The sequence below is a fragment of the Elephas maximus genome, chromosome 11 (assembly GCF_024166365.1).
Source record: "Elephas maximus indicus isolate mEleMax1 chromosome 11, mEleMax1 primary haplotype, whole genome shotgun sequence".
In the NCBI taxonomy this organism is placed as follows: domain Eukaryota; kingdom Metazoa; phylum Chordata; class Mammalia; order Proboscidea; family Elephantidae; genus Elephas; species Elephas maximus.
Genome location: NC_064829.1, coordinates 71,876,941 through 71,897,987, shown reverse-complemented (window position 1 = coordinate 71,897,987; position 21,047 = coordinate 71,876,941). Strand labels below are relative to the sequence as shown.

At 40.0% G+C, this 21,047-nt stretch overlaps 1 protein-coding gene across 4 annotated transcripts; it reads right to left on the bottom strand.

Annotated features, from left to right (window-relative positions):
- Positions 1–6,948: 6,948 nt before the first annotated feature.
- Positions 6,949–19,703, bottom strand: SERPINB13 (serpin family B member 13). 4 transcript variants are annotated; one of them, XM_049900278.1, is made up of 8 exons: positions 19,539–19,703; positions 18,724–18,777; positions 18,536–18,538; positions 12,467–12,595; positions 11,980–12,097; positions 10,218–10,360; positions 9,462–9,617; positions 6,949–7,353 (listed from the first exon to the last, which is right to left on the bottom strand). In XM_049900278.1, exons 1-8 carry the CDS (start codon positions 19,701–19,703, stop codon positions 6,949–6,951), a joined length of 1,173 nt encoding a protein of 390 aa, XP_049756235.1. The 4 variants fall into 4 exon arrangements, with proteins under 4 accessions (XP_049756235.1, XP_049756234.1, XP_049756236.1 ...); XM_049900277.1 differs by lacking the exon at positions 18,536–18,538 and adding an exon at positions 13,540–13,545; XM_049900279.1 differs by lacking the exon at positions 18,536–18,538 and adding an exon at positions 13,192–13,200 and having other exon boundaries at positions 12,467–12,589.
- Positions 19,704–21,047: the final 1,344 nt, after the last annotated feature.

Here is a 21,047-nt window from a genome sequence, read left to right as displayed (position 1 = left end):
TCGTGACTCGGTGACTCACCTCCTCCCTTTCTTCCCTGCCTGCCTGCTGAGAAGACGGTGGCCCTGAGGGTGATGGTTAGAAGCAGCAGAGCTGGTTCGGCCTTCTCATCCTAAGCCCCCGGAGGTGTCTGAACCCAGTTGCTCAGGGATTTTATAAATGCGAGATACTTAAAGCCTCTTTGTCCCAACTTTGAACCTCATTCGCTCTTCCTTAAACATCAGAAAAAGTATCACTTGACAAAATACCCATAAATACTAACACTCCCACTTTTTAAATTCCCATAAAACATCTTGTAGTCATATTTCTTTTTAATTTCATGTGCATATTAAACGTCCCCTTTGGGGCATCAGTATAAACACACAATCTTTAAAGATGCAACCAGGTTCAATTATCCATAGATATTTTATCAAAATTACAGATGACCAACTTGTCACACTGGGGCCCACGCGGACCCTTTAACCTGGCTTCTGCATCCTTCAGCACCATCTGCTTCCCTTACACAACCAGCACGTTATAGAACTCCCCTGAATTTCTCCTTCCCAAAAAGTGGAACGGCTATCTTCCCAAAAGTCCTCATTCCTGTTAGTGAATATGATGCCAGAAACTAAAATCCAGGCACCAAAGGCAGCAAAGGTGCTGCTGAGGTATTGGGCAGTTGTAATGGTCACAGACCTAGAGAAGGCTCTCAAGACTCACCTCGATGGACAGCTTTTAGCAAATTCCAAATGTTCAGCCCACAAGCAACTAACAACTTAATAAAAATGATAAACAAAAGGCTGGGATCTACCATTAAAATACTGTAAATTCATTCTTCAGTTAACTTTGCATGATTCAAGGGATAGATACAGTTTATCTACTTTACATCACACCACAAGGAGCACGGTAGGTCTTAGCAGGTTTGTTTGTCCACGCCACGAGTGAGCACCATAGGGCAATTAAAGTGATGGAACTAAATATCCATTTATCAATGTCGGTAAATCTCAAACATAAATTTGAATCATTTAAGCAAGTTGCAGAAGAAACATGCATATAAAATTTAAAAACATAAAATTATCTGCAGTGTAATACCCCAGGTTAAGAACATCTGACTTACGGACAACTCGTATTTAAGAATGGATGGCCATAAAGCATATTATGCAGTATTAAAATTTTGAGTTAAATACAATGGTTTCTAATAACAAAAGCACGCACTACTTTGTGACACTAATGAAGGTGTTTTAGTGTATTTTGAAGGGTTTCTTAAGTGTGTTATATGCATAGAAAGGCAAAATATATACTATATGCTAAGACAAACATTTGACTAACTGAAGCTAAGTAAGAACTGTATGTGCTTGTTCCAACTTACCTACAAACTTGACTTAAAGACAGCCTTAGAAATGAACCTTGTTTGCAACCCAGGGGCTGCCTGTATTATGTATGGAAGGAGCCCTGGTGGCACAGTGGTTAAGCCTTGGGCTGCTAACTGTAAGGTCGCTGGTTCAAACCCACCAGCCACTCCGTGGAAGAAGGATGTGGCAGTCTGCTTCCATTAAGATTACAGCCTTGTCCTCTAGGTTCACTATGAATTAGAATTGACTCAACAGCAATGGGTTTGGGTTTTGTTTTTTGTTTTTGGTAGTATCTATGGTTGTTGTTGTTGTTGTATGGATATATAAACATATACATACACATACACATACACATACACATACACATACACATACACATACACATACACATACACATACACATACACATACACATACACATACACATACACATACACATACACATACACATACACATACACATACACATATACATATACATATACATAGATGTGTGTGTGTATATATATATACGTGGTTGTTGCTGTGTTGTTGGGTGCCATAGAGTCAATTCCAACTCCTAGTGACCCCATGTGACAGATTAGAACTGCCCCATAGGGTTTCCTAGGCTGTAATCTTTACAGGAGCAGATCAACAGGTCTTTTCTCCCACAGAGCTGCTGGTGGATTTGAACTGCCAACCTTTGGGTTAGCAGCCCCATGCTTAACTGCTGCACCACAAGGGCTCCATGTATATACATAACCCATTGCTGTCAAAGTCAGTCTTCACTCATAGTGACCCTACAGGACAGAGTAGAACTGCCCCATGGAGTTTCCAAGGCTGTAATTTTTGTAGAAGATTACGAGGTCTTTTCTCCCATGGAGTGGCTGGTGGGTTCAAACTGCCAAGCACTTAATCATTGCTCCAGCAGGGCTCCTTGTGTGTTTATATAGGTGGAAGTAAATAGCATGATTCAGGTGATAAATGCCACCTTCAGAATAGTGCTTATCCTTTAACACTGAGTAATAGGAAAAGTAGGGCTTTAACTGTGTCTGTAACATTTCTGTCTTTAAAAAGATAAATTGAAGCAAATATGCAAAATGTAAACATCTATTAAATCTGGTTGTTACATTAATTTCTGTCTGCTTGTCTGAAGTGCTTAAAATAATTAAAAATAATTGGTAAATACCAGCTGGCAAAAGAAAAACAGATGTCGTAAAGAGAAAGCATATAAAAATAATTTATCCCACTCCCAAAGTTGTTGCCCTGAGACAATCTTTAAACCTTAAACCAAAAATATACCCTGAAGTTTTCTTAAAACCAAACAACAGTTTAGGTTAACCAGTAAAAAATGTCTGCCTTGAGCTTGATGTTCTTTTAAGAACTAAATTGACAACAGCAACTCAAAAGATTAAATAGGAACGTTAGGGGTCAGTGAGTTTATGTCAATGGTGGAGGAACAACTCAAAAGGAGAGTGAGAATGTTGCTCAACACAAAGGATGTAATCGGTGTCACTGAATCATACATGTAAAACTTGAATTGGTGTATGTCTTGCTGTGTATACGCTCAACAACAAAAATAAATTAATAAAAAAATTTTTCTAAAAACATTGTTCAAAACACTGATGTTGTGCAAACTCACAATGAACCAAGAAAGATAATTTCCTTTATGTTAAAGTATTATAAATAACATATGTGTACAGTGTCGCTATGAGCCGGAATCAACTTGATGGCAATGGGTTTTAGGCAGGAAAAAAAGAACCCACATTAGGTATTGCAGTGAGAGATTTTAATATGTGGGGTTACTTAAATAATGTTAGGGAACATGAGGTGACATAAAGAGAGTAACTATAGAAAGAAATTACTGCCCTGGGGCTGAGGGAACAAAGTGAAAATGTTTGGCATTATTGGAACCCACAAGCTTGGAAGAGGCAGTCTATGGAGCTGGAGCTCAGATTTCAGAGGAGAAGACACTGTGTAGCTGACACTAATGCACCTGAGAGGTCACCAGGAAGCTGGGAGACTAGAGCTATCTATACTGTCAGGAGCGAAGAGGATTTGTTGGGGTGAAGTTGACAGGAACAGGAAGCAAACAGAAAAAACCCAAAACCCACTGCCATCCAACTCATAGCGACCCCATTGGGTGTCTGAGACTGTAAGTCTCTACAAAAGCAGACTGCCACTTCCTTCTCCCTCGAAGCCGTTGATGGTTTCGAACTGCTGACCTTTCAGTTAGCAGTCGATCACTTTAACCACTGCACCACCAGGGCTCAAACAGAAGAAGGAAGTGCCTTTTTTCTCCTCCTGCTTTCCATTTCCCTTTAGCACCCTGATCATGAAAAATAAGAACTGATAACTTCAAAAATGGTTTTATTGTTCAAAATGGTTTGAGAACTCCTAGAGGATTTCCTTAGAGCCCATAGCAGAGCATTTTTTAATATCCTCAATGGCAGCAAATTCTTTAAATAATTTCATTTTCTGAAAGTAAATTGTGAAAAGTCAAAATCATTTTAGATTAAAAAGTGAAAAGGTACTATAAACTAGAGAAGAATGTTCCTATGTTCTCTGAAGAAGGGTAAATAAAAAAGTTTTGCCACCTCTAACCCTTCCAAAGAATAAATGGAGATATAAATCAGTCGACAAATTGATTGCTAAACAAATACAGTGCAAAAATGTTTGAACAGTGGCTACATGCCTGAATTCAATTTCTGCTCTCAGAATCAACTCATTGTTGGAAAGTTCTACACCCTCTCCTTACTCGCTGACATGGTTAGTTTCCAAAGGCCAAGTTGGTGTTACACAAAAGTGGAGGATGACCACATTGGATCACAAAATGGGGGATGACTACATCATTACATAAATGCCAAATCACGTCATTACACAACTGCCAAGCCACTGAGAATCATGGTCTAGCCAAGTTGACACATAACCTTAACCATTAAAGCCAGCACCTCAGCATTCATTATTGCCAACATACGTTGTTAATGCACAAAATAGTCAGATAGTAGATTTTTTATTATTGCCATAAATGCAAAATGTCAGATAATGAGATAGTCAGCAAGTGAGGAGAAGGTGTATAACACTAATTATAAGTGTTTAGAACTCAAGTGTCAGAAGCACTGAGAAAAACAATAAATAGGAAATCTATGAAAATACAGGTGGAATCTTAGGCTAATTGATTGGGGTGGGAGAATTTCCAACTTAATGCCCACCTGAGTGCTCAAAATAATCAGAACTTAAGTAGAATCAAAAAGTGAATCAAGTAAACAATATACCGTATTAATGAGCTAAAAAGAAGACATGGTCATCTTCATAGACACATTTGAAAAAAAAATCAAATCCCATTAATGTTAAAACACTTATGTGTCAGGAGTTGACAGATATTTTTAAAACTCAAGAAAATATTTATATACCTCAGCCCAAAAGCCAGCATCTTAAGTATGAGGAAATATGAAAGGCATTACCATTAATTCCAGATGTAGAGCAGGGTCCCCACTATTGCCACCACTATTTACATGGTATTAGAAGTGTTAGCCAGGCAATTAGATAAGAGAGAAGAAATGGGAGCTTAAGAACTGAAAGGAAAGAAAGAAAAATTAACTCAAAAACTGTAGATAACATTATTAGATATCTGGAAAAGCCAAAATAACCCATGGGAAAAAAAACTACTATTAGAAATAAAAGAATTTCTCAAGGTAACAGCTTATAAAACTAATATACAACAATCAACAATCTTCATACATACAAACCAAGAAAGAGAAAATATAATGAAACAGAAGACACCATTTGTGTTGGCAAAAGGAAATAAACTGCCTACACTTAAGCTTAACAAGAAATGTCAAAAAACCACACGAGAAAAAGTATAAGACACTCCTGAAAGACACAAAAGTAGATTTGAACAAAAGTAGATTTGTCAAAAAGCAAAAAAAATGAAAGCAAAACACACCCACAATAAAGAGTGTCAGCAACAGATTCAGAGCCTTTCAAAAGCAACTCCAAGAAAATATCATTGGTAATATCCACACCCCATTCACAAAATAACTAGAAATATGTTGTCTTAGTTATCTAGTACTACTGTAACGGGAATACCACCAGTGGATGGCTTTATCAAACAGAAGCTTATTCTCTCACAGTCTAGGAAGCTAGAGGTCCAAAATCAGGGCACCAGATCCAGGAGAAGGCTTTGTCTCTCTCTTGGCTCTGGAAGAAAGTTCTTGTCATCAATATTCCCCTGGTCTAGGAGCTTCTCAGCACAGGAAACCTGGGTCCAAAGGACACATTATGCTCACAACGCTGCTTTCTTGGGGGTATGAGGTCCACATGTCTCGCTGCTTACTTCTCTCTTTTAAATCTCAAAAGGGATTGACTTAAAACATAAACCAATCTTATAGATTAAGTTCTGCCTCATTAGCATAACTGCCCCTAATACCGCCTCATTAACATCATAGAGGTAGGATTTACAACACATAGGAAAATTATATCAGATGACAAAATTGCAGACAATCACAGAATGCCAGGAATCACAGCCTAGCCAAGTTGATACACATTTTGGGGGGACACAATTCAATCTATAACATACGTGAAAGGAAAAAAGGGAAAGAAAACATTTACTGCCCTAAAAGTTGTTCTAAATATTTACTTTCCAAAGCCTAGAAAAGTGACAGGGTAGGAACGTTAATTGGCTACAACATTTAGCTTCTCAAATACCACATTTGTTTCACAGGTATAAAAATGCTTATGCAACTGACAATGAATAATATACTCCTTTGGAACGCAGGATGAAAAGGTGGGTATCCTCCCTGTCTGGTGTACAGTTTTATTTTGTTTTGTCTTTTGAGTGTTGGAACGGAGAATGAAAATATGGGAGGGGAGTCCCTTCTGTCTGATATACTGTTCTATTTTTTTTTTTATCTCTTATGTTTTCATTTATGTTTTACTAACTTGTTTCTAAATTCTCTTTTCTGTGCGCAGTTGACCACAATATCCACTAGAAATAAAAATTAACACATGAGTTGAGTAAATTATTGTTTGATTTTATTTGTGTATTTTAGTATCCCAAAATATCAGAACTGGAGGGACCCCTGAAATCACTAGTCCGTCCTCTTTACTGCAAGGACTTGCACAAAAAAACTACAATAAGACATTGATTTACTTCCCAAAAATTCAAGGGAAGGTGGTTAATGAGCCAAATGCATTATTTTGTTTGGCTCACTTTACACATGTCAAACAAAAGGATATTTTACTTTCAAGGAAAATTACAAACACACACTACATTGTTGTTGCTGGTTGCCATCGAGTTGATTCTGACTCATGGTGACCCCGTATGTGCAGAGCAGACCTGTGCTTCATAGGGTTTTCAAGGTTGTGACCTTTTGGAAGCAGACTGCCAAGCCTTTCTTCCAAGGCACTTGTGGGTGGGTTCAAAGAGCCAACCTTTCAGTGAGTAGATGATGGTTTAATCATTTGTGCCACCCAAGATCTCCCACACACTATTTCAGTCATTAAATCATCAATTTTGACAGCAAGGTTGGAATGCAAACAAGCAAAAAAATATGTAAAGAACAGGCTATGTCCAGAATCATAGGAATACTCCAGCAGGGGTCTTGTTCTGAGAGCAGCAATGCCATGGAAACGACAGTCCTAAGGGGAAGAAAACTGGCCAAAGAAGAGGACACCGTTGGACTCATTGTGCTTGATGAAGAACAGGAAAGGATGATTGCAGTGGAAGTTTTCATACAGAGGGGCTGATGTGACGGTCACGCCCACGCCTGTGGCAGCCGCAGCCTCGGTGCCTTCCTCTGTCACCACCACGAAGGACTTGTGCAGGAATTTCTGGATGTACAGCCTGGAGCTGGTGGACATTCCCGAAAAGTCTGCTTCGGACTCGCTGAAGGCGTCCGTTAACCCCATGGCACCTAGGGTGTCCTCAAGATTGTAAGTTTTCTGCAGTTCAAACCGGGGCAACTGTAGGCTCACATTCCTCTCCTTCATATGCCCTGGGCTAGTCCACTCCATCAGCTGCTCAGGAGTTATGCGATCTATAATCTAGTGTTTAAAAAAGGGGGGCAGAATGGCATGATTACCAATAAGAATTCAGAACAATATCATGCTAAATTGTGTCAGTCAGAAATTATTACTTTTAATTATTAACAATAAATAAAAGCAGAAATTTCATTTCATCATACTGTAGTTTTATATAGCAGGCAGGGGTCCTATATGTTTCTCTACTTATCTGTACATATATGAAAACCCAGTAGCATTAGATGAATTTTTAAAGAGAAGAAATGAATTATTTTTTATTCTACCAATCTAAGGAGACCCTGGTGGCGTAGTGGTTAAGAGCTACAGCTGCTAACCGAAAGGTTGGAGGTTCAAATCTACCAGGCACTCCTTGGAAACTCTATGGGGCAGTTCCACTGTGTCCTATAGGATTGCTACGAGTCAGAATTGACTCGACGACAACTGGTTTTACCAATCTAAATATATTCTTTTATTTTTTACTATCTCTCTCTAGTCCTTTATATATATATATGCTTTTTACATAGTTGCAATCGCAGTGGATTTCCAGTTTTAGTTGATGTAATGTATACGTTTTCACACTACTGCATGCCTCTCCTAGATAGCTTCCAGGTGCTAAGTGACATTCCCATCAGGTGGATATGTCTTTCCCCTAACATGGATCCATTCATTCACTTCACAAATACCCAGTGTGTTCCAGGCACTATGATAGATGCCCAACAGACGCTGCAGAAACAAAAATTACTGTCTTAGTCCCTGAATTTCAAAATAGGTGTCCTATGGTAGTTACAGCTGAAATCATCCATTTGGCTTAGAAAGGCATTCTTTCTTCCTTAAGAATTATGTCTTTCAGATAATTCCCACAACTGGGATTTTTGAGTCTGAGTATGAATGCTGTTAATGCTCTCACACATTGTTGTCATTTCACTGTCCCCAAATATTTTCCAAGGTATAAAGCTGCGTTTCCCAGCAAGGACACAGCATCCGGTATTATGATAACACAGCAGCTATCATTTATTGAGCCCTTTCTGTGTCTCAGACCTGTTAGAGGCTCATTATCCATATTATCCCTAATCCTTAAACAATACAATGCATGAACCACTATGAAACTCATTTTATAAATGGGAAACTATTGAAGTTCCTGGAAGTTAAGAAGCTTCAAAGGACAGATAGCTACTAAGGAGAAGAACAGGGATTTAAACAAAGCCTTCCTGACTCCAAAAACACAGAATATTAGCCACATTAATTGTTTAACTACAAAGCAGATTGGACTAAATCAAGGACACTTAACCAGAGGTTCAAGACTGAGGGTCTAAGAAAGAAATTCAGAAGATTCATGAGTCTAGTGAACAGTATGGAAAATTTTCCGTAAATCTGCATATGTGATTTTTTTTCTGGGAAGAGGGGTCCATAGATATCAACTATTCCTTAGAAAGGTGGGTGATCTTTAGAGCTCCTAAAACCAAAAAAACCAAACCCATTGTCATCAAGTCTATTCCAACTCGTAGCAACCCGATAGGACAGAGTAGAAAGGCCCGATAGGGTTTCCTAAGAGCAACTGGTAGATTTGAACTGCTGACATTTTGGTTAGCAGCTGTAGCTCTTAACCATTGTGCCACCAGGGCTCCTTAGAACTCCTATATGATCTTAAATATCCATTTCAGGTATCTCAGAATATGTTGGTATTGGTTCTTCTCAGCGAGCCTCAAACAATGCAATGTTCCTCTTTAAGCACCCATATGTAGCTTTGGACATGTTGTCAGGAGGGGTCAGTCCCGGAGAAGGACATCATGCTTGGCAGAGTACAGGGTCAGCGGAAAAGAGGAAGACCCTCAAAGAGGTGGACTGGCACAGTGGCTGCAACAATGAGCTCAAGTAGAACAACGATTGTAAGGATGGTGCAGGACTGGGCAGTGTTTCGTTCTGTTGCGCATAGGGTTGCTGTGAGTCGGAACCAACTCGATGGCACCTAACAACAACAACATGTAGCTGCTGCACAATGACAGTGTCTTCCACTTCACACTGCCAGGCGCCAGCTCCCACATGGAAGCCCCATTTCCAGGCTCACCCACAGCAAGCTTTGGGACACAAAGCATCAGGGAAGGAAAGCAAACAAGGGGGATGCAAGCTCTCACCTTCTCCAGACCATCTATGTCATTTGGCAGCAGCACAAACATGCTTAGGTCATTACTTTTATATGGAATTCCCAGAATTTTGGCCTGCAAGTCCTCCAGGTAGGTGATGTTAAAGGCATGGTACTGCTCCATCATCAGCACAGGTTTACTTGTGCTCTGCAACACAGGAAGAGGGCACGTGAATGTCGCAAGAGGCACAAGACAACCAAGTTGGCTCCTCAAAAGAATTAGCTCCACCTAAAATCATGCTATAGATAAAAGCCTCAAGAATCAGGATTTCCTAACTTTTATCATACATTTCTGTGACTTTAAGCTATCTAATTTGTAGTAATTTTTTTTTTTTATGTCCTCGGTAGTTCAGTGGTAGAATTCTCACCCTCCATGCTGGAGACTTGGGTTCGATTCACAGCCAATGAAGCCCATGTGCAGCCACCACCTATCAGCCAGTGGAGGTTTGCACATTGCTAGGACACCGAACAGGTTTCAGCAGAGCTTCCAGACCAAGAATGACTAGGAAGAAAGGCCTGGCAATCTATTTCCAAAAATCAGCCAATGAAAACCCTATGGATCACAATGGTTCAATCATGGGTATGGCACAGGACCAGGCAGTGTTTCATTGTGCACGAAATGGCCATGAGTCAGGGGTCGACCCAACTGCAGCTAACGACAACATCACAATTATACATTTGGTCAAGCATGAGTTTAGATTTTACATTCTATGTGTAAGCACATCACTGAAATAAAGAAAGATCATACCTTATTCAGCCAAAATTGCTCCTCCTTGGTATTTTCTTTCTTAAATTCCCTGTCCCATTGCCCTTTAAAATAAACTGTGTCCACCAACACCAGCTTGGTGGAGCTGCTAAGTGAGCCAGGTGGAAACAGTTCCTTGATTTTTCCTACAAACAAACAACAGCAAGAAAATTGGTTTATCTTCAAAATGACAAGTGATATGCATGGTAGATATAGGCAGATGGACTTGACTGATCATTAAAAACTCAGCCAGGTCAGCACCTGAAGGCCTGGCTGACAAAGGGGTTGCTGGCGGAATTGGTACAGAAGTTTGTCCATTGATTATTTATCCTATTGAGAGCAGAGGGTGAGATGGCTAAGAGCTGGGGATCTGGGGTCTTATTGCCACTGTTAGCATCCAGTTGTGCCTCATAGCAGCTGAGGAATTCTGGGCAAGTTATTTAAGCTCTCTGTGCCTCAGTTTCCAGATCTGTAAAATAGGAATAAAACCTGCCTCACAGAGTTGCTGAAAGGAATAAATGACTCAATACGTGTAAAGCACTCACAACATTATCTGGCACATAATTAGCACCCCGTACACACTAATTAGGAGCCCTGATGGTGCAGTGATTAAAGTGCTCGCCTGCTAACTGAAAGGTTGGCCGTTCAAACCCACTAGCTGCTCTGTAGGAAAAAGATGTGGCCATTTGCTTCCATAAAGGTTTACAGCCTTGGAAACCCTGTGGGACATCTCTACACTGTCCTATACATACAGTTGCTATGAGTCAGAATTGACTCAATGGCAGTGGGTGTTAATTATTATATTTGCCTGTTTGAGGTAGTTAAGCGCCTGATATTTAGAGGTTACCTATTTTATTGGAAAAGGAGCTAACTGTTTTATGTCTAGGTGACTTCAGCCCATTTCATACTAAATACTGAAGCATACTGCCTTCAGTCAACTCTTTGATAGACCCCCCATTTTTTCTACTTCTTTTAATTTTCTTGCCCTTGGGGTAAGTAATAAGGAAAAAAAATCATTCTGAAATAACAAAAGTCTCCATGATAACTGGAATAAAAAGTATAACCTGAACCTCAAACACTAAACTATCAGCTATTGCCTCCCAAAGTACATTTCCATATTAACATTCGTCTCTGGTATTTCTTGCGTGTTTGGTTCATACTAGGGAACAGAGAAAGAAGGGTGGGGTTAGGGCTTTGTCAAGTTCTCTGCTGTGAATGAGAATGGAAGCTGTCATATCCCCGTGCAATGTTCGCATGAAGATGAGGCCCAGATGGCTCCAGGTGCAGTTAGCAGGTAACTACAGATAGCAAAGTCAGCCTTGTTGGGAAAGCTGCATTTTTCCCACTGAACAAAGGGGAAAGAAACCCTCTATAACATTTTCACACAGGGACCCAGATTTAGAAAGAAAGGCCCAGATACAAAAGGAAAGGATGTGAACCCAAGACAGGCCCGAGCTCAGATTCAGCAGCCACAAAGATATTATGATCCATGGTCATGTGCAAAGAATTTTCTACTGTTTCCACATGGTTGGCTTCCTGTGATCCCTCTTTGGCTCTCCTTGGCTCTCTCCGTGATTACTTAAACCATTTGACCAACCATCTCCCTGCCCCACCTAGCCTTACCCTTTTCTTCCTGCAAAACCCATCTCAAGCCCCCTCCCAAAGCTTGTTCACCCTGGCACCTCATGCAGCATGAAGCCAGGGTTTCACTCACAGCCGGCGCTCAAGAAGCGTTTTTATAATGAACGATGCACTCATACTCTACCATTCGTTTGTTTTTCCACCCAGGAATTAATCTTCTTTCGACTTTCTTCAGCTTCATTCACAAAATCAACAGGTTCCAGAGTAGCATGGTAATATTTTTCAACATAATCTAAGTATTTCTTTAAGAGAAACAGTGAAGGAAGAGAAAGAGGTTGAAAAGTCAATTCATCAATTGCCAACATCTCTAAATAAATGCGTCTGACATCTGAATGACTAAAGTCCTAAACAGGGATTCTTAGACCCTGGGCACATCACCTTGAGTACCCCCTGCACATTTTTATAATGTAGCTAAGGCAGAAATCGGGTTCAGACTGTCAGGAAAGAAAAAATGGTCCCAAAGGGTCTGTATAAGAACAACAGGGAGAGAACGCCTGTGACATGGACCGAGTCAGGCGGCCAGTGTGGGCAGCATGTCTCCAGGACCCTCAGTCTTCACAGGGCCATTCACAAATACAGCTCACAGACATGGTGGACACAACAAAACTTACCTGAAGGAAGAGGTATGTCTTCTCTCCAAATAGCCTGTTGACTATGCTCAGCTCATAATCATTACTGGGCTTGTTTAACGCAGTCAAAAACTTTTGGAACTGGTGATGTATCTCTTCAGTGTTCTCAGTCTTCAAAATCAAAGCAGAAACTCAGTGGGTTATCCTGACCAAAGAAAGCTTGGATTTTTCTCCAAATAGACATGGCTGCTGGGCCTAAAAACCTTAATGGTAGCCTCAGCGTGACCCCCAGATGTCAAGCGGCGTTTACGCAAATCATGTGACTGTGGGAGTCATAAGCAGACTTCACTCCACAAAGAAGTCCTCTCTGCCTGCTCCACACCACAGATCCTGCTCCTCTGACTCATGTCACAGTTTTGATGTCACACGTAATTGCCCTCTAAATGTTTCATAGGCTTTGTTTTTAGCTCCCCACAAGACTCAAAGCACTTGAGAAATGCAGTGATTCCCCAGATGACTCTTATTCACTGTAGAGCCTGGAAATTTCTGTTCTAGACAGTTGATTAGAAAAGTGGCTCCTCCTAGTGTAATGGCCACTTGTCAGTACTACACTTGGGGATGAAGTAAGATTTATCCCCATCTCCAGGAAAAACCCAAACTCTTCTGGATGTTCTACCGTAGGACCCATGAGTTCCTGACTGAGGACTGAGAAGTGTTCCATGGCTGACTCAGGTGACCCAGATCACTGTCCTGGAATAGAGAGCAACACCAACCCCCTGACTATTGAGTGATGTCTCAGAAGAGGCTGGGGCTTCATTCACACTGGCTGCAAAAAAGAGACATTTTAGTTTTGAATTGAGTATCCTATTCCTGATTGCACCTGACAACAGAAAGGCCTTCTTCCTCTAGAATATGAGGCTCATGGATTTGTTTGTTTGTTTGTCCTATCTCTTTATTTCCCAACTGGTTCCCCAATGCCTAGAATAGTGCCTGGCACATAATAGGCACTCACTTACTTTTCTGAATAATTAATAAACATGTGAAGACATTCAGATTCAAAATGTAGAAGTATGATGCTCTAACAAAATATCTGAGGCTGAATCTGACCTTCAGGCTACCTCCTGGCTACTGTGAGCATTGAACAACTGATGATCATTCAATGGCTGCTCAGGTTGACTGGGATAGGGTGTGTGCAGATCAAAGTATGAAAGCCTTTGGGGAATAACAGATCAATATAAAGAGAAGAATATGGCAGGGGTATTTCTGTGATAGGCCAGTTATGACTGAGTTGACCTGCAAATGGGGAAGGAAATAAATGCCTGTCAACAAATAAGTTTGGAGTTTACACTACCTCTGTTGTCTGAGAAACTCCAAGCTAGGTAATTAACTTGAAGTGGCCCTGGGTCGGTAATACTCTAGGATCTTATTCCAGAAAATAGATTCTCTTTATTAGAAAGGAAACCACAGCCCAAGCTTCACTGGAATTCCACAGATTATCAGCCAAATATGAGTTCATTTTACAAAATTACGAACATGAGAAAACAAACACCGTATTATGAATCGGAAAAAAATAGCAAACAATCACATTAGAATCAAGAGGGATTTAGATGTTGGTATTATCAGTATTACACTTTAAAAGCAGTATATTGAGAATGTTAACAAAAAAGACGACATTGAAAATATGGTTAAAGAACAAAGAACTTCCAACAACGATCAGGCAGGTTTAATAATCTATTAGATCTTCTAGATATGAATTATGGTAAGCATTGAAATTAAAAAATCAATAGATGGGCTAAACAGCAGATTAGGCACAAATTAGTGACCTAAAGATAGATCTGAACAATTTTCGTAGAATACAGCACAAAAATAAAAACTAATGAAAAAATATGTAAAACAGGCAAACAAATCTGAAAGATAAAATAAAAATTCTACCATTCTTCCAAAGGCAAAGGACAAAATAATGGGAAAATGCATTACTCAAAAAGCTAAGTGATTGAGAATTTTCCAGAACTGATGGAACCTGTGAATTTTCATATTCAAAAAGAACAATAAATCAAAGTTATGATAAATAAAAGAAACCTTCGCCTAGAAATGTTGTAGTAAAATTCAGGAACAAAAAAAAAGCACAAAGTTAAATGCAGTCAGAGATAGGTCACCTACAGAAGAATGCCAAAAAAACTGACTTTTCAACAGCAAAAATAGAAGTAGAATGTAGAATGGTATTTTAAAAGGGCTGAGAAAAAAATATGAAACTATAATTTAATATATAGCTAAATAGTCAGTCAAGAACAGAATCTGATGGCATTTATTGCATATAAATCCTTACTAAAGAAATTTCCAAAAACTGCATTACAGGAAGAAGTTTAACAATCCCAAAAGGAAAGTCTAAATCCAAGAAGGTACGGTTAGGAAAAAAATTGGTAAACCTGGCTAAATCTAAACAAATACAAGCTATAAGACAATAATGATAATGTCTGGTTTTGAAATACTTAAAAAGACAAGACAGAAGCAAAATATTGGATAAGAATAACGTAAGGAAGGGGAAGAAAGCTACTGAAATTCAAGTGTTCTAAGATATATGTATTGTTCAGAACGAGAAGGCTGTTAATTAAACTTATTCTTTAAGAGAAGTATGCTCATTAAAATGTTCTGGCTAACTACTAAAAAATAGATATGGAATGTATGATTTTCAAACCAGTAAAAGCTGGAGAAAGTAGTAATTAAAAGAAAAATATATATTGATTCAAAAGAGGGCAAGAAAGGAGGTAAAGGAGCAAACAGAAAGCCCCAAACAATAGAATGAAGATAGTACTTAATATATTAATAATCAAAGTATGTATAAGTGGACTAAACTTTTCAGTTAAAAGACAGATTCTCTGTAAGATTTTTCAATTTCATTTTTAAAAGGTACATTTAAAAACTAAAACACAAAAGGATTAAAAACAAAAGAAAAAGATACAGTAAAAAAATCAAAAGGTTTGCAGAGCTATGTCTATATGCATCGAAAATGTTTAATGCATAAAACATTATGCATATTGGGAAACAATTTTAATTCACCAGAAAGATATAACATTTTAAAAATTAATGCACCAAATAGCATGGCCTCAAAATATACTAAGTAAAAATTGGCAGAAGTGTAAAAAGAAGAAATAATCAAATCAACCATCAAGGTAGAAGATTTTAACACATCTCTCCTAGCAACTGATAAATCAAGGAGAAAAGAAGTATTGAAAAGGATATAGAAAACTTGAGTAACTAAATAAACGAGTATGCTCTAAGTGGTAAATAGAAGCCTAAATAAACAATAAGAGAATATACGTTCTCCTCAGAATATGTATGAAAATTGATCACATACTAGGCCACACAGCAAGTGTTAACAAATTTCAAAAAATCGGTACCTTACAGAACATGCTCTTTGCCACATACACTTCAGTTAGAAATCAATAAAAGATACCTAAAACAAAATATAGATAGATGGGTGCGTGGGTGCGTGGGAGGAGGGGTGGATGGGCGGATGGCGGATGGATGGATGGATGGATGGGTGGATGGATGGATGGATGGATGGATGACAGACAGACAGATACTAACACCATCAGTGTTACAGGTCCCACTCTATCCGGACAACTGTATGAAATGAACCTATATAAACTGCTAAGAGGAGTAGATATTGTTACAAAAACAATTTGATAATACCAAATAAAACTGAAGATACATACATCCCACCTCCCAGGTATATACTCTAGACCAGCACTGTCCAGTAGAAATATAAAAAATAATAATAAAATAATAGTGCTATCGAAAAAGTAAGCCACATATATAATCTTAAATTTTCTAGTAACATTTTTAACAGTAAAAAAAGCAGGTGAAATTAAGTTGAATAATATGATTGATTTAACCCACTATACCTGGAATGCCATCTTTTCAACATATAATTATAAGAATTATACATCAATTTGATAAACATATATTATTTCAACAATAATATATAAAAATTAAGGAGATCCTTTCTTCTTTCTGTATCAAGTCTTTGAAATCTATTTACAGCACAACTCAGTATGAACTGGCTCCATTTCAAGTGCTCAATAGCCACCTGAATAGCTGCCATTTTGGATAGCGCAGGGCTAGAGAAACACTTTTTCAGGCCAACTAGAAGGTTCATTTCAACATTACTCGTAACAGAAGGAAGAAAGGAAGGAAGGGAGGGAGGGAGGGAGGGAGAGAGGAGAAATGTCATAACACCAATCAACAGGATAAATGTATAAACATCTGTGAAAATGAATCAACTAGAGCTACAAGTATCCCTCTAAAATAGATGAATTTTGAAAATATGAGCTCAAAAAATCAAATTACAAAGAATCATAGCAAAAAAAGCTACTGTATGTAATAAAGATAATAAATATATGGGAATAATGAACACTGAATTCAGAATAATGGAACTTCCTCTCATGAGAGGATGGGGGTGTGCTCAAGGAGGGTGCTCAGGGGACATCAGCTGATTTAGTAATGGTTTATTTCTTACATTGGGAGGAGAGGGCTAAAGGGTATTCATTTCATTATTATTTATACTTTGTACATACATGTTAAGATTTCTTAATCAGTTTGGTTGGGTATACTCTGAGTGTGTGTAGAATCAAATGGGTATATGTCCGGCCTGTCTTCAGGAAAAATCACTTCATTCATTTGTTTCCTTACCTATTAAATATAGAGATTAGAGTAGATGGCCACTAAGACAGCTCCCAGTCCTAATATCCTACAGTCATTCTATTCTCCTTGTACCCTTGCCACACCCAGAAAAGTCCTGGGGAGTGGACACAGCTGATCCATGGGTTGTACAGGTTGTTCCTGCCCCAAGCTGAAACTCAGCTCCCTTCTGAAACTAAGCCTTCCACCCAAGAGTGGGGCGTCTGTCCAAGGGTTGTGCCTTTTTCTAATAGGAACAATGATTCTGTATGGTCTCCATGCTTGGGATAGAAAGTGCTAGAGTCACTGCATACCTCCACTGAGTGGAGAGCAGAGTGGCTCTCCAACCCAGCTCTGGTGTGCAAACCCTCGAAGTGGTGCCTGAGTCTCTTCACAGGTAGCTGAGCCACCCACAGTCTGGCATGCAGGATTGTGAAACAGACAGCGCATGTTGCTGGGTGGGTGGAGCAATGATTTTATGAGGGCTTTTTTTAGAGCTGGGCAGTGACTACGTCAGGGCAGCTATGCCATCCTGAGCCCCCCCACCAACCTCTGATGTTCCTCATGAATTCACTCCCTTCCCATGTTTGGGCAGATTATCGTTTTAGTGGGGAATACTAGAATGCTAGACTGGAAGAGACCCCAGGAAGTCATTTGTCCTGCACTAAAAAAAAAATTTTTTTTAATACAACATCAATGTTTTTTGGTTAGTTGGTTTTAATTAAAATGGAATTTAGTAATAATATCACCTATTACCACCACCACTGAGGCCAACTCAACAGCAGCTAAGACAACGGTAACTCCCATCGCTGGGTGGGGTTATCGGTGGGTTCCATGCTCTACTGGGTACTTTACAGAGACAAAAGAAAATAAAAAACTGGTTCAATTTTACATGGCTGGTCAGTAACTGAGCCAGGATTTGAACACAAATCTGTTTAACTCCAAAACCCATCCAGCTCTGTTATCGCTGCTTTCCATTCCATTGGGCTTTTACCCATATACATCACAGTGGTTATTTCCCCTCCAAGGTAAAATCTCTTAATGCTAAAAACCAGTCGTTGCCAAGTCAATTCCAACTCACGGAAACCACTTTTCGGAAGTAGATTACCAGACTTTTCTTCTAATCCACCTCTGGGCGGACTCAAATCTCTAAACTCTCAGTTAGCAGTCCAGTGTGCTCATCGTTTGCACCACCCACAGATTCCATCATAATAATCCCCCCCCAAAAAAAGACGGTTATTGTCGGGCAGTTCCAGCTCCTAGACACCCCGTGTGGGTCAGAGCAGAACTGTGCTGCACCCGTTTTACAAGTGGCTGGTTTTTCAGAAGTAGATCTCCAAGACTTTCTTCCACGGCTCCTCTGGGTGGACTGGAACTTCCAGCTTTTCAATTAGCAGCTGAGCACATTAACTGCTTGTACCACCTGAAGACTTCCTAGTAATATTAATGGTTTATTATTATTGTATAATCTCAGCACCATCACTTGGCTGCAGAGGTGATTGTCACTTAGTAGGAAGCGTGAAGAATTACCTGTTCCACAAGCTTCCCCATCCTTTCCCCCAGGAAGCCCACCCCTAACAAGCCAACCACACTGAAGGTTGTAAGACATGTCTCCCTACCTTTTCTTCAGCTTTTGCTCTTGAGCTTTCTATGTCTTTTTCAGAGTAAAACACCTGGAAGAGACAGAAAATAAAAAGGCAGTAGGCAGAGCAGAGAAAAACCTTATACAGATTCCGACAGAGAAAGTGGATGTTTGTTAAAGAAACCTCAATGGCATATGGCTCAAATGCATCTCCTCGAAAAAAAACACGAGAAGGCCTGGATTATTCACTTATCTCTCCAGAGGAGCTCTGCAGAATTATCCCTTCGTTTATTCATCACCGATGTGTGGCATTTATACCCAGTTGTTGTTAGTTGTGGTCCAATCGATTCTGACTCATGACGACCCCATATGTGCAGAGTAGGACTGCTCCATAGGGTTTCCAAGGCTGTGACCTGTTGAAAGCTGATCACCGGGCCTTTCTTCTGAGGTGCCCCTGGGTGGTTTTCAACCTCCGACCTTTCTGCTAGTAGTCCAGGGCTTAACCATCTGAGCTACCAGGGACTCTTAGTTATACTCTAGTGGGGATTATGTCACCTGTCCCAGTAGTTTGTGTTCTTCACGCTTTAGCTTTAATTATGGGATTAATGGCTTGGACGAGGCCACTCACCCAGCCCCCACCCAAAGGAATTACACGCATCGGAGAGCAAATGGTATGATGGTATCCGGAGAGAGGAGAGTCTTCCCTGAGAGACCTGACGTTGCTCCATTTCGTCACAGTATTTGCTAGTTCCCTGGCTCAAAGGTTAGGATGAGCATACTGTTGAAGTAATGTTGGAGGGCTGACCCAGAGAAACAAGCCCTGAGGTTAAAGCAAAGCAAACCCATTCCTACCTTCTCTAACTGGCGGGCCGTTCTCCCTCGGGCGCCCAGAAGGATCATGCCAATGGCAGTTGAGATGCCCACAGGAGAAAAGAAGACATTGCCATCACTTGTCTTCTTCAGCTCTTTGAAAAGGTCAAGCCCAAACCGAATGTTTGCTGCCTCGAGTGAATTCATGATAATTTCAGCGAAATCTAAAACAACAATAACAAAAATCAAAGTAAACCAAACCGTTTTCCTTATTTTCACTGCTCTATGTTGGGGGTCCCTTGGGTGATGCAAACGGTTAAGTGCTCGGCTACTAACCAAGCTAAGGCTGGTAGTTTGAGTTCACCTAGAAACACCTCAAAAGAAAGGCCTGGCCTTCTACTTCCAAAAAATCAGTCCTTGAAAACCCTGTGGAGCACAGTTCTACTGTGACACACATGGGGTTGTCATGAGTCAAAGTCAACTTTCGAGCAACTGATTTTTGTATTTTTGTTTTATTTTACGTTAGGGGTACCTTCCTTCCTCTCTTCCTCATCCTGCATTGGTTCCAAAAAGAGAGATTTTTCACCCTCTCAGGGAAAGGATGCTGCCTTCTTCTTCACCCCTTCTGTCAGACTTCTCTTGACAAGAGAGTCACCTGGAGTCTGGCACTGATGAGTGATTCTCAGTTCTCATTTCCCCAGGGAGCAATGCTGGCACCTTAATGGTTTTATTCTGTCTGTCAGAATCTGCCTGCATCTGCCTAGCAGCCACCTCCTCCTTGAGGTGAACTGCCCCAGGCAGGCCCATCCCCTGTGCTGTGACGGCCAGCTTGTCCGGCTTGTCCGGCTGCACTGCCTGGAACTGGTGGAGGTGGGGAGCAAAGGAACCCCCACTGGCCTCTGGTCCAAGCAGCATTCTCCAGAGCAGCCTTAACACTAATAAAGCCAATATTTGTAGGCTTATCTGGTACTTTCTATTTCTCAGTCGATTCAAAATCCAGTGCAGAGAGTGGCAGGATAGATTCATTCTCTCAAACCTCTCCTAACCTCATGAAAATTTGACTTCGGGCTAAATTTTCCTTAAGGGGCAATGACATATGCCTGGCTGTGAATGATTAAGGGTGGAAAGGGGTGGTGAAACGGTTTTCTTTTTCATATTTTTCTATATTGCTGCAGCATCTGTAGTGAGCCTGTGTCACTTTTATTATCTCACACACAAAAAGAAATCATTTTTAAAGGGCAATTCATTTTTTACCCACAAGAATCAAGGAAGACATGTTTTTATGTTTTCTTCATTACCAGCTACTTTAAAACTAGTTGATAAAGGCCTTAAGAAGAATTCTAAAACAAGAATGAGATGAATGCAGAGTAAAATTTTTGAAAACCCACATACTTTGCGGGGCTGTGTCTATGAAGGTCCCATCCCTGCTAAGGTACCCTACACCTGTCACTAAAGGTGGCATCTCAACTTCTGGTACCTAGATTGCTTGCACAGGATGAAGAAAATATATGGTCAGCCTTGTAGGCACTCAGTTAAATAAAACCACCCCAA

Excerpts from the sequence above, each read along its gene's own strand:
- SERPINB13 (XM_049900275.1), bottom strand. The coding sequence starts at position 19,703 with ATGAATTCACTCGAGGCAGCAAACATTCGGTTTGGGCTTGACCTTTTC. Across the intron at positions 12,098-12,466 it reads AGACATACCTCTTCCTTCAG|AAATACTTAGATTATGTTGA; the intron begins GTAAGTTTTGTT and ends TTTCTCTTAAAG. Across the intron at positions 10,361-11,979 it reads GGTGGAAAAACAAACGAATG|GAAAAATCAAGGAACTGTTT; the intron begins GTAGAGTATGAG and ends GTTTGTTTGTAG.